The sequence below is a fragment of the Phocoena phocoena genome, chromosome 10, assembly GCF_963924675.1.
Source record: "Phocoena phocoena chromosome 10, mPhoPho1.1, whole genome shotgun sequence".
NCBI classification, from domain to species: domain Eukaryota; kingdom Metazoa; phylum Chordata; class Mammalia; order Artiodactyla; family Phocoenidae; genus Phocoena; species Phocoena phocoena.
The window spans coordinates 51,491,876-51,505,173 of record NC_089228.1 but is presented as its reverse complement, the minus strand read 5'-3'; the positions used below and the strand labels follow the sequence as shown (position 1 = coordinate 51,505,173).

At 43.2% G+C, this 13,298-nt stretch overlaps 1 protein-coding gene across 2 annotated transcripts in view; it reads left to right on the top strand.

Moving 5' to 3' along the window:
* The window catches only part of PDCD6IP (programmed cell death 6 interacting protein), a 59,426-nt gene extending 58,545 nt beyond the window's left edge, over positions 1-881 (top strand). For both annotated transcript variants that reach the window (XM_065884798.1, XM_065884797.1), the window contains exon 18: positions 218-881. In XM_065884798.1, the coding sequence (XP_065740870.1) occupies positions 218-392 (175 nt within the window). In that variant the 3' untranslated portion in view covers positions 393-881. The remainder of the gene's footprint in view (positions 1-217) is intronic.
* The last annotated feature ends 12,417 nt before the right edge of the window (positions 882-13,298 follow it).

The window sequence follows — 13,298 nt, the reverse complement described above, 5'->3', positions numbered from 1 at the left end:
AATCTTATTTTTTGGGTAGCATTCAACACTTTTTTCTTGCATTTCAATTAATAACAGGATAGAACACTTTTCTCTAGCAAGTACCTTGAAACAGCTGTTTTTTCTCGCCATTGAATGGCTTTCTTGAAAAAACTTCATTTTAGAATAATTATTGTATGTTTCATTTTCTAGTGTTTGATTTACCAATCCAGCTTTCTTGTGTTCTTCTTCCCATCAGGTATTGCCAAATGCCCATGCCCATGGGCTATAATCCTTACGCGTACGGCCAGTATAATATGCCATATCCGCCAGTGTATCACCAGAGTCCTGGACAGGCTCCGTACCCAGGACCCCAGCAGCCTTCATACCCCTTCCCTCAGCCCCCACAGCAGCCTTACTATCCACAGCAGTAGTGTGTCAGCTCAGAAGCTCAGCTGGTTCAGCTCAGAGGGAAAGAAATACCAACCCTGCAATAAGTGTACTAAACCCTACGCTCTGGTTAATATAACGTACTCCGATGTACTGAGTGCAGTGTGTAATTTCTGTCTGCAGCTAGAAGCTGTGCCCCAGTTCCACATTTGATTGCACATGGGCCATTTGCTGCTGTTGCAGTATAAAGACTAAGTTTAATAGGATTTGAAATAAATTACATTACAGTTCATAAAAGTTGAAAATGAGAAATTAAACCCACAAGTGAAACGTTTGAAATTATTATACTTAGTTCTACATAAGACATGATGGGAACATCAGAGGCTTACAATGATGGTTTCAGTACTGATACTCAAGAAAACTAAGTTATCTTTCTCTTTTGGTTTATTGATTTGGTTTAATTTTCATTATGCTATTTTGCATAATCAAAACATTGTAAATCTTATAATTTAAAAATAAATTCCTTAAGAACAGTTGTCATTGTTATGTTTTGTCATTGATTCTCATTCCTGTCTAATTTCTTTCTGGTATTAGTCTCTCATTTTATGTGTACACAAGTTAAACAGATCATGAGTTAAGTGCATGATTAATGCAAGTTAATAGGTTCAAGTACATTTTATAGGAAAACCAAAAGAATAATAACCATAATTTATCCTTCATATGCTGGTTAGTAAATTAATTTTGACATTTATTTTGAAAAATCCTATAATGTGGAAGAAACACAATTGCTACCAAAGATTCTTCAAATAAATATACAAGTAAATATGTATATTTAATGTTTTATTATTAGCTTCTCCAAGAAATTGATACAAATTCTGGTAATTTTTTTCTTTTTTTCATAATCTGGTTAAAATAAATACATGTCATTAACAATGCTGTCTAATGTAATGGAATTGTTTAAAGAAAATTTACTGTACCCTTCCGTTCCTTTTTTTCACCTTACTGTCTTAACCTACTAACATTTAATGCACAATGTATATGAATAGATCTAAGCCCTTTCATTTTTATGCTCCTAAAAGATTGGACTATTTTATAATTCAGGGAGTGCACAAAACAGTTGTTGGGAGCATATGCCAATTCTGGAATAGGCTGTGTATTTAATATTAGTCTCTGCTGTTAGGATAAACTAATCACTGTATAAACCTCAGTGAGACTTGTCTAGTGGAGTGCATAGACATGCCTCATGGAATGAGAAAGTGAGAAAGGAATGAGTTGTCTCATATTCCAGTGGGGTCTGTTCTGTGTGAGGTTCATTTCAGAACATACCAGGCATATGAGTAGATGTCCAATGAATCTGTTTATTTTCTAAGTTTCAATGCTAACCTTCTCTTGAATTACTGTTTCATTTAAATGATACTATCAGTTGGTCCACTGTTGTTTTCATTTGACAGTTTGGGTTTATATTTTAAGTGTGGGACTGAAGGTGTGATTGTAAAGGGAGTGAATTGGTTTAAAATATATGTATATCTTTAAAAATCTTTGTTGTTGTATGTAGAAAACATGAAGGCATGTTACTTCAATATAAATGACCTTTACATGGAATACTGAAATTGGTTTAAAGTTCAGTAGTTAAAACCTTGGCAAAAATAGTTTTTTACATATCATAGCTAAGTTCTATTAATGTGGAATCATCAGAATATGACATGGGCTTGTTTGACTTGTGTAAATGGCACTTAAGTTCCTTATTATTACTCAAGTTATCATTTCTATCATAAGATACTCAGTGAGATTAGGGGTATTCCAAATTGCTAGTTTATAATTCTCACTAATGCAAAAACAAAACAAAACAAAACAAAATTGGCCTGAATATTCTCTTGGGGAAGGAAGGCACTAAAGAAAAGAGTAAGTGCATCGGAGGGCCACCAGAGAAGTTACAAGGCCATTTAGCCCATTCCCTGTGCTAGACTAGGCCTCCTCTGTTCTCTCAGAGGGCTCAGGAAGGTGGTTCAGAAACTTTAGGGAAGGAGGCTCCACAGCCCCTTGTGGCAGCCTCCTCAGCATACCCAGCTCATTCAGCTCTGTTAGCAAACCCAGGCCTATTCCCTCTTGTTGGTTCACTCATCTTTTAGATGATTGAGGATGCTTTCCTTTGGTCATCTAGTGTCTTAGGTACAGATGACCAAATTTCTGCAGCCCTTCATTGCTGGGTGTGTCTTCATAGGACTCTAGTTTCATTAAGGTGGCTCATGGAAAGAAGTTTCTCTGTCCGTTTTGCATTCTAGCAAAGAAGAAGCAAGCCCTCACTGGGATTATTTTTGTTACCAGACTTTTTTATCCTTTGCTTAACTTCCTGTATTCCACAAAATACCCTAAAAAGTTGTTGTGGATAATGCTTTTTATTTAGAGGTAGGAGAGTTGTCACTCTGGTTCAGGTATGTTGTACCTATGTTTATAATTAGGCTTTTTGATTATCTTCCTAAACTAAAGAAAGGACACTATTTGTTTTATTTATTTATGTCAGGCTTTGGAATACTATTTTAAAATGGACTATAAGTAATGAAGCTCTGCATAAAGGAGCTGGTCTGAAGTGGGGGAAAAACTAACTTATTTCTTATTCCTAGTTGGAGGCAGATGGCTTGACTTCTCAGTCTGGTGTAAAGTATTGGTCTACTCCTGTGCCTCTTGGTCTTTATTTACATTTAAGAAAAATAGTCATACGTCACTGCAAACCAGTCAATCTTTGTGAGATCTGTACATCCAACTTCTTTGCAATTTATAATCTCTCCCCAAATTTAAGTAGTTACCAAAAAAAAAATGTTTTCACAGAGCCTCTGTCCCTGGTTTTCTGTACCAGTCAGCAGCCTATCTAGTCAAAAAAGATTAAAAAGATATTTTCCATTAGAGCTTTACAGTTTGCAAAAGTGCTTTTTCTACACATTTTCTAATTTCATAAACATGGCAAAATGCAATTTGTTAAGTAGACTTCAGTTTGCTGATGGGGAATTTTTTTTTTTTTTTGGATGATCAGGATATCTTGGAAAATCTTGCTACAACCTAGCAGCATCTATTTTTGTTTTTTTTGTTTTTACACTTCTGCAATTATTAGTTGATTCACAATACAGAACAGGATACAAAGTAGGAGAAAAACAGTGCTATAGCATTATAATTACTAGTTTAAAAATAGACTTTAGAACTAAATGGTTGATTATAAGATTTACATGGAAGAGCAAAGAAGGAAAAATTATATTTTTAGAGAAAAAGAGAATATTCAGGCTTTATTTCTGGTATGAAGTTTATATTTTTTAAGAAATCCTATATTATCACACCAGAGATTTTAGATTCTTTTCTGCTTACAAACATTGCTGGTAGTTGGATGATATTTTTATTGTATTCATTTCTCTTAGGGGGAAATTGTAAAGCAAACAAAAGGTTCCGGATGAAATGTATCCTAGAAATAAAAGTTGAAAGATTCTTACTTCCTTGTAGTATGAATTCTTATTTAAAGTGTTTATGCTTCAGCTTTTATATTTCTCTAATTTCTTTGACAAACAGTGGGTTGGGAAATAAAAAAATACCCACTTTGACTAACTGCATGAGACAAGAAGATGGTGTTGTTTAAATGTTTTCTTACAGCTGTCAACCCTATAATTGATCATGGATGGACCATGATTTTCATCACTTACGATTTGACCCAGATCTTTCAGATGAGTAATTGCTTCTTCAGGTGTCATTTTTGGGTTAAATTTTGGAAATGTTTGGCGAGCTTACCACAGTCAATTGACCAGGGAAAGGGGGATGGTGAAATGTGTTCGTCTTCTAAAACATTTATATTCTTTTCTTCCTACTTCTCCCATGTTTTAGGGTCAGATGCAGCTGTTCTCCTATGTAGCTCAGGATACACAATTTATCAGAGAATGTGTTGGCTTTGTATGTCTTTGAAGTGTGTTGAAGTTGAACAAGCTACCTCCAGGAATGAATCTATAATCTGAATCCCTATTATATACATTTAAGATACATAACTATTGGGTATAGTTAAATCTTTTTTGTTTGTTTTCACTTATCTGGCATCTGGGTTGGACAGTAGAGTTCTCACGGAGGGGCTTGGGAACCTAGGCATGTGGGGTGGGAGAACACGGGGAACTAAGGGACCCTCCCATGAACTGGAGTTCAGCTGCAACCTAAATCTAGGACAGTGACTTGAGCAGCTCTGCTGCTGGGGCTGTTTCAGTTTATGACCACAGGGTGGGTGGGGTTGGCCTGGGCACTGCCTGTGAGCAGACAGGAGCTTGCCTAGAACCTGTGTACCAGAGAGCCGCTGGCCCCTGCTAACCAGGGTCCCCATCCACTGACCGGTCTTGCCTTTGTAGTTAATTCAACTGGGGCACATCCAAGTTGTTTGCCTTAGTACTCTACCTGCAAGGGATCCTGGCTCGTGTCAACTCTGTGGCTCCTGATAACCTTCCTTTTTGCTTAAAAGCTGCTTACGTCCTTTTCAACTAGTGACACCAAGTGATACAGGTGGATATGTTCAAGTCTATAACCTTTGTGTTTCTTTTAAAGTTTTCCTGTATTTGTAACTCTTCTGGTCTCTACACATTTTGAAGCCACGTGATTCATATTCAAGCCAATTATTGTGAACATGAAGTGATCCTTTTTAATATATATTATTATTAATATCTCCACTGTTTTTTCTAGCTGGATACATTAGTGTTTTTTGTTTCGTTTTGTTTTTTGTTTTTGTTTTGTAATCTAATAGGAAAGTTTAAAATAATTTGCAACTTTGTTAAAATTATAATCATATAATCTTTGGACATTTTGTCTGTTTGGAATATTTTTGTCCTATTTCCTTTTCCTGTGTTTCATTGCTTGGATTATGCTTTCTTTTTTTCTAGTTATTTGGAACACTAATACTCTTATTTTCTTCCCTCCCATCCTCAGCTAAATCTTGTCTTTTTTATATATATTTTTGTAAACAGGGTTTGCACTTATATTGTTAATGTATTATTTTCTTATGACTTTTGGAATGTCAGCTTGGTTGCTTCTAGTTTTTGGCGATTATGAATAAAACTGTTTTGTGCTCAGGTTTGTGTTTTCCTCCAGGATTCTGGCTCCAATGGCTTCTGCTCCCAGTAACCTGTGATTCTCTGTCTTCGTCTGTGTCTCCAGTTTTGGGAGTTTTGCCCCTGATGACTTCACATCTCATCTTTACATTCTGATGCCCTGTGTACTGATCTCACCTTTCTCTCTCTAGTCCACTGCTGGCTGTGTTCCACTGATAGCATGGTTGCCTACTCTTATTTCATATAATAACTTGCTCAACATCAACTGTGTACTTACTGGTTCTAAGGACTGTACTGAGTCTTCAAATAATAATTCATTTGTTGCAGAAGAGCCCTATGAAATTGATATGTTTATTTATACGCTACACAGAGGAGTCAACTTGTTGGAGAGAAGTTGATCAACTTGTCCATGGTCACATGGCTGCCGAGTGGCTGAGCTGGGGATCTTTTCAGCGGCCATCTCTGATCTGAACATCTACAATGACAAACATAGCTTCCTCTTGCGTGCTGTTGTTACTGCTAAAAGTAGCTGACCTCTACTGAGTGCCTGCCACATTCCAGGTCCTCTTCTAAGCATTTAAGTTCCATTAACTTATTTTAGCTGAGCAGTCACTAGTGAGATGGCCAGTGACTTCATCCCATTTTGCAGGACAGGAGGAAAGAAGGCACAGAGGAGCTGAGTGATGGAGCTGGGATCTCACTGAGATGAAAAGTTAAAGGCTTTCTAAAGTTTATCCTGTCTCTTGGAGTATTTGTTTTATAGTAGGGCATTTGCTCTCATTCCTCACATCCATCTCTCCATTCACCTATTCATTTTTTTCTCCCCAATAATTCAAAATTGTATATTGAGAGATTATTGATTATTCTAGGTGCTGCGAATACAACTGTGCCCTCAAGGAATTAATATTCCAAGGAAGAGTGAAATTGAACTGGGAACAATGATAGGTTTAAGTGTGAATTTGTGGGAGTTCTCCATTTCCTTCTCCCTCCTTTCAGTGCCAACCAGGTAGCTAAACCCCTTGCATGTTCCTATTCCAGGGGTTGTTTGCAGGGTGGAGTCTCTGGGGCCAGGAGTTAAAGGAAGCAGCAACACCTCAGAGGGGTTAGCTTTTTTAGAGGGATCACTGCAGGCCCAGTGGGTATCACACTCCAAATGAGGTGGAGCTTCCGTAACTGAAGGGACCATGAGTCTGGGCAGCATGGAATGGTGACCCAGGACTTGGCACCACATTGGATATTTGTGTGGGAAGCCAGTAATGACTGAGACTGAATTTCTCATCACCCTGTGGGATGGGCTTCAGAGTCAGAATTGAATCAATCAATAAATAGATATTTCTTATGTACCTGGGCTGATCAGCTTCAATTCATAGCTGCCTATTGCATTCAGGCCACCTCTGGGAGGGCAAAGAATGTTCATGCCATGCATGCCATGCCGTGCTCCAACAATAGCACTGCATTCGTTTGGTTGAACTGGCTGAGACCCCACTGGAGAACTGGTGAGCAGAAATAACAGGGCCCCTGGAAGCCTCTGCTGATGTTTAAGAGTGATCTGAATGCTTTCACCTGCTGGTCAGATATGGGGGTTGGCAGGATGGAGAGAAGGTAAATCACTCATTAGACAGTGCTGAGGAGATTCATGTTTCTCATTCCCAGCTGAAAGTGCCCTCTACCTCAGAGGGAGCCGCCTGAATCCTAAAATGGCCCCAGCCTGGTCATGCCATGTAAGGCCAAGCCAAAGGGTTGCCCCAGTTGTGGGGAAGCCTGTTTTGCTATGGTAGAGATGAGCCCACTAGAAGCTGTGGGTGCTGGGGGATGAAGCTCCAACTTGGTCCCAGAAGAAGAGTCTGCCTGTCTTTGGGGCTCATTCCTGAGATGCAGCAGGTTGGTAGCACCTTGTGTATGAGAAACTGTAGAGTTGAATGAAATCCCAGGGGTGACGTCCTGGGCCTCCGGGGCTCTCGGAGCAAAGGAGGCTCAGTGGGTGATGCGGACTCCCCAGCAGGCTTTCAGGGGCTGCACCCCTTATGAGCACACAGCAGTCTGCTGGAACGTGTCTGCACCCACTGGTCAGGAGAGGAGGTCAGAAGGGCCTTCTTCCCCAGAGCTCTGGACTTCACAGGCAAGGCCTGGACACTCAGAACAGGTGTTGACAGACCTGAGTGGCACCTCCCATCCCAAGCTCTATCTGACCGACCCTCACACCTTCTCCAACCACTGATGCCATAAAGGCTGGTACTAGAGGGTGGGGAGATCCAGGCCCTGCCACTGAGGCCAACACATGGGGATATGTCTCAGACTCTCAGGAAATGGGTGTGGAGCCTGCATCCCAAGTGTGAGGGCAATCCTCAGCCCGTCCTCATGGGGTGGCCTGGGCACTCTGGGGAGATACCTGCTTAGGACAGACAGCGGGGTGAGGCAGGTAAGGGACACCCTGCTTCAGAAAGGATGTCCTAAGGAGGCAACCGTGTGCCTGTGGGGAGGCCTGGGGCATTTCACGAGGTTTCAGCCATGGAGCTTGCAGCTGGTGAGCTGGCTGAGGAGGACTTGGGGTGGATCAGGAATCCAGGGGGTGCATGCAGAGCGTGGGCGGTGGGGCACCACTGTGTTACTTCCCGCCATGCTTATCCGAGACCTTGGCTCGCTTTTACTATCATTACTCTGAATTCTTTATCAGGTAGATTGCTTATCGCCCCTTAACTTAGTTGTTCTTCTGGGGTTTTATCTTGTTCCTTCGTCTGGAACATATTTCTCTGTGGTGTTTTTCTAACTTTCTGTGTTCGTGGTCTTGGTCCCGCAGGCTGCAGGATCACAGCTCCTCTGGCTTCTGGTGTCTGCCCCATGGTGGGTGGGGTTGGTCCAGGGGCTTATGCAGGCTTCCTTGTGGGAGCAGCCAGTGCCTGTCCACTCTTGTGGGGAGCTGGGTCTTGTCCCTCTGGTGGGCAGGGCTGTGTCAAAGGGTGTGTTTGTTTAGAGGTGGCCTTGGGGTCAGAAAGACTTTAGGCAGCCTGTCTGCTGATGGGTGGGGCTCTGTTCCTGCCCTGTTGGTTGTTCCGCCTGAGGCATCCCAGGCTGTTGGGTGGAGCCAGATCTTGGTGAGAAAATGGCAGCCTCCAGGAGAGCTCACGTGGAGGAATATTCTCTGGGGCTTCTGCCACTAGTGTCTTTGTCCCCACAGTGAGCCGCAGCCACCCCCGCCTCCCCAGGAGACCCTCCAAGACCTGCAGGTAGGTCTGGCCCAGGATCCTTTGGAGTCGCTGCTTTGCGCTGGATCCCAGTGCACGTGACACCTTGTGTATGCCCTCCAAGAGTGCAGTTTAAGGGGAATTCCTTGGCGGTCCAGTGATTAAGACTCCACGCTTGCACTGCAGGGGGCACGGGCTCGATCCCTGGTCAGGGAACTAAGATCCCGCAAGCTGTGCGGCATGGCCCAAAAAAAAAAAAAAAGGAAGCGTGGCGTCTCTTTTTCCCCCAGTCCTGTGCAGCTCCTGCACTCAAGCCCCGCTGGCCTTCAAAACCAAATGCTCCCGGGGCTCCTCCTCCCGCTGCCGGACCCCCAGGCTGGGAAGCCAGACGTGGGGCTCAGAATTCCCACTCCCGTGGGAGAACCTCTGCAACAGAATTATTTTCCAGTTTGTGGGATTTGATTATATTGCAATTGTGCTCCTCCTGCCGTCTGGTTGTGGCTTCTTTGTCTTTGGAGGTAGGATATCTTTTTTTGGTAGGTTCCAAGTCTTTTTTGGTTGATGGTTGTTCAGCAGTTAGTTGTGATTTTGGGGTTTTCGTGAGAGGAGATGAGCTCAAGTCCTGCGACTCTGCCATCTCATCTCCATCCCTTCCCACCGTGTCTAGATGACCAAGGGAGAGCCCCCTCACCGTGTGTGTGTGTGTGTGTGTGTGTGTGTGTGTGTGTGTGTATAGCGGGCAGGCGGTGGTGGGCTGGTTGGGCAGTGTTTAGACAAAGGCAATGTGTGAGGAGTCCAGGGGTGAGAAAGGGCAGCAGTGAGAGAGCTCCGTTGGCAAGGGCCCCAAGAAGGTTTGGGCAGGAGAGGGGTGCAGGCAGGTGAGGTCTGGGGAGTCCAGCAGGGAGAAGGGGCACATTTGGACGGGCTGTGGAATTGCTTGGTGGACGAGAGGCTTGTGGAAAGTGGGCGGGACACTCCAGCCAAGGGGTCCTTGGTTGCCCATGTTGTTGTGTCATTCGCCACGGCTGGGAGAACGCCGGGTTCTGCTCACGTGCTGCCTTTCCCAGAGGACACACTTCCCCTTCAACTTCTCATTCCAAGTTGTGGGTATCACTGGGGTCTCCTGGGGTCAGGGTCCCTCCCACTGAGGCAGCTTTTGGGGGAGGTCATCTAGAGACTGGGACCTGCAGTTGAGCCAGGCAACAGGAGGTTCCCCACCCCCTGCAGTCCTTGAAATGCACGCGCCATCTGTGGTGCCCACAGTGGAGAGGGTTTCAAGGATGCAGCCTTGAGAGGGTACGCGGTGTTGAGACCCTCTAGACGGTGTACATGATCGAACCCAGTATGCCTCTACATAAACGTGTAAAATTCTGGTGGGTGGGTGTGCAGACCCACTCACCCTTCGGCGCCCAAGACCAACCTCTCAGGTAAGCTCCTCCGCTTGTTAACACGCCGCCTACGATCTGGACTGGCTGCCGCTTTGTTTGCTCTTCCCCTGCCCTCGAGTTCGGGGCTAGTTTCAGATTTCATCCCTGAAAGTCCCAAATTTACAAACCACCAGCAGCGCTGTGTAAAGGTTAAAGGCTGGTTGTTAGAAGCAGCCTGACCTGGTCTGGATCCTTTGTGATTCTGGCCTTTAGCCTCCATCTCCCTGATGGTGCAGCAGCAAAGGAGCAGCGCCCAAAAGACCGACCCGGGTAGGTGCTCAGAGCTGCTGGCTGTTATAATTGTTCTCAGCACCTGCAAACTCCCCATAACTTGGGGAGAATTTGGTGAGATTGTTGGCCCTTCTCTGACTTTAGGCTTATATGTATTTTATCTTGCTGAAATTTGCTTCCATTTCTGCAAGTTTAGCCAGGATGGAAGAGAAACTGGTGTCCTGGTTTTCAGAGCAGTGTTGTTTCAGTTACATGAAGTGTTGGAATGGCCATTGCATTCAGATTCCCCAGTTCTCACACCCTGGAGGTAACAATAGCATTTTCCCCCTGAAATACTACAAAATTGGTACCTCCTTGCCTCAGGTGCGGAAACTGCTCCATGAATAGATTAAGGTGGAGAGACTAGCTGGGCTCCACCAACCCCAAAGGGGTCCCCAAGGGGATGGAATTCAGGAGGTCTCTTCCTCTACTAGAATGGGAAAAAACTGAGGCTTTGTGTTTACTACGCTCTAACTGAAATACAGAATTCCTTCAATTATAAATGGTGACAAAAGGTCAAATATTGACCTTTGTGGTATTATTAGAACCTGTGATTTTGGCCCGTCTCAAAATCCTAGCTATTTGTATATCACGTTAAAGTTGCCACTGATTTCTCAAAACGTCATTTATACTTATCACTACTTTGCATTTATGGTAAATAGACCTGCCACTAAGTCTTGTTATTTACTGTCAAAAAGCACATATATTAGTATAGACCCCACTTGTTTAATAATTGGATAAACAAATCTAAATATAATTACTTTCCTTTGTAGTTTTATGTATTTTACTTTATGCACTTGGGAAGAGGTCCATAGGCTTTACCTGACTGCCCATATGGTTCATAGCAGCACACAAAATTTATTAACCTCTAGACATTGGAAAACTTTCCAATGGGTAAGAGCGGCAATTTCCACTTACACCACAGGAGGGAACTATTTCCCAACTAATGCTTTAAAACTTCACGGCGGGGATCTTTATTCCTCTTAACTCTTGTTCTAAAATTGGTTCAAGCTTTCTTCTTTACTGTTAACAATGTAATTGGGGTCCTGTGATAAGGCTCTGAAGCTGATACCCCGCCAAGAGCTGAAGCATCCTTTATTGTGAGTCCAGGAAGACGTGATGCGAAAAAGTGAGTCTCCCAGGCACCAGATGAGAACTAGTTTAGTGCCCACAGCTCATTTGCTGTCTCCCCCCGCCCAAAGAAAAACAAACAAAAAACACCCAAACTTGTGAAGCAGAGAGCATACTTGGTTTGTTATTCTGGTAGGAACAGATCCGCTGTTAGGGTAGAAACAAAGCTGAAGGGTTTTCATTAAGTCAGCGGCTGTTGGAAGTGGCTGCACTTGTGTGGGGGAGGGGAAGGGGCAGAGGTGGGAGATGCGGTAGGAGAGAGGGACTTTGTAAAACCGGAACTTTACAGGCGCAGAGAGACCGCGATCCTATACTACAAACCGAGGACCCAGCCAGGCCTGCCACTTGGCGACGCGGTGGTTGCCCCAGGGCTGATTTTAATGGGAACAATTTCCCATGTTCCTCCTTCTTTGGCTACATCAGCGCATAGGTCACTGTATATATTTAAGGGCTCAGAATGGAGGTCTAAGAGTGTCTAATTGAAAAGGGCAGCAGCCACTTTTACAAGTCAGCCTGGGACAGAGGAACAGGTATGCAAACCCTCACTCGCCCAGAAGTAGGTCGGCCTGGAGGAAAATGACTTGGTGGGCGGGGTGATTCTGTGTTCCAGCCTCCCGCAGTGACTCTAAAATTAACCTTTGTTACACTTCCTGCTCTTCTGACCTTTAAGGATTGCTGGCTGTTACGTTATTTTTTAAATTATAAAATACTAGCTTTATTTAATATCACAACATTAAGTAATCTCTAGGATATGGGTACCCTGTACTTTTTGGTTCAATATAAGCTCGAACTTTTCATTTCTTTTTCTTTTTTTAAAAAATGTTTTATTGCAGTATAGTTGATTTACAGTGTTGTGGTACTTTCTGATGCACAGCAAAGTGAGTCAGTTATGCATATACATATAGCCCCTTTTTTTAGACTTTTTTCCCCATATAGGTTACAGAGTATTGAGTAGAGTTCCTTGTGCTATACAGCAGGTCTTTGCTGGTTATCTATTTTATAAATAGTAGTGTGTACATATCAATCCCAATCTCCCAATTTATCTCTCCTCTGTTTCTCCCCCGGTAATCATGACTGCTTTCTACATCTGTAACTCTATTTCTGTTTTGTAAATAAGTTCATTTGTACCATTTTTTTAGATTCCACGTATAAGCGATATCGTAAGATATTTGTCCTTCTCTGTCTGACTTACTTCACTCAGTATGACAATCTCTAGGTCCATCCATGTTGCTGCAAGTGGCATTATTTCATTCTTTTTTTATTCCATTGTATATATGTATCACATCTTCTTTATCCATTCATCTGTTGATGGACATTTAGGTTGATTCCATGTCCTGGCTATTGTAAATAGTGCTGCAATGAACATTGGGGGTGCATGTGTCTTTTCTAACTATGGTTTTCTCCAGGTATATTTGGCTCTTATTTTAATTATGAGCAACACTGTTTCATTCAATCATTCATTCCTTCCTGCAAGCATGCATGCCTTCATCTACAGGAGCTGACCTTTCAGGCTCCATCCTGGGTGCTGAGGCCATAGCACAGACCGGACCGAAGGGCTGTGGCTTCTAGCTCCTTATAGAACTCAGCACAGGTTGGGTCCAGGTGACCGCTCTGAACAGGATCTTTTCAGGTATGTCTATTGCATGCCCATCCGGCAAGTTGTTGATCTGCGCCTCAGTTTCTTCTTGTATAAAGTGGGATCAATATCACCTACCTCACGAGATTATTGTGAGAATAAAGAAAACCAAGTGTGTACACGGTTAGCACCATGCTTGGCTGTTGCCACCAAGGATCGTAGCTTAGTCCTTGAGCGTGTGGTGTACTTGGGGCATGCAAATACCAGTAGCCCAGAGTGTGAGCGGCTGCAACTTCTGCTTGGC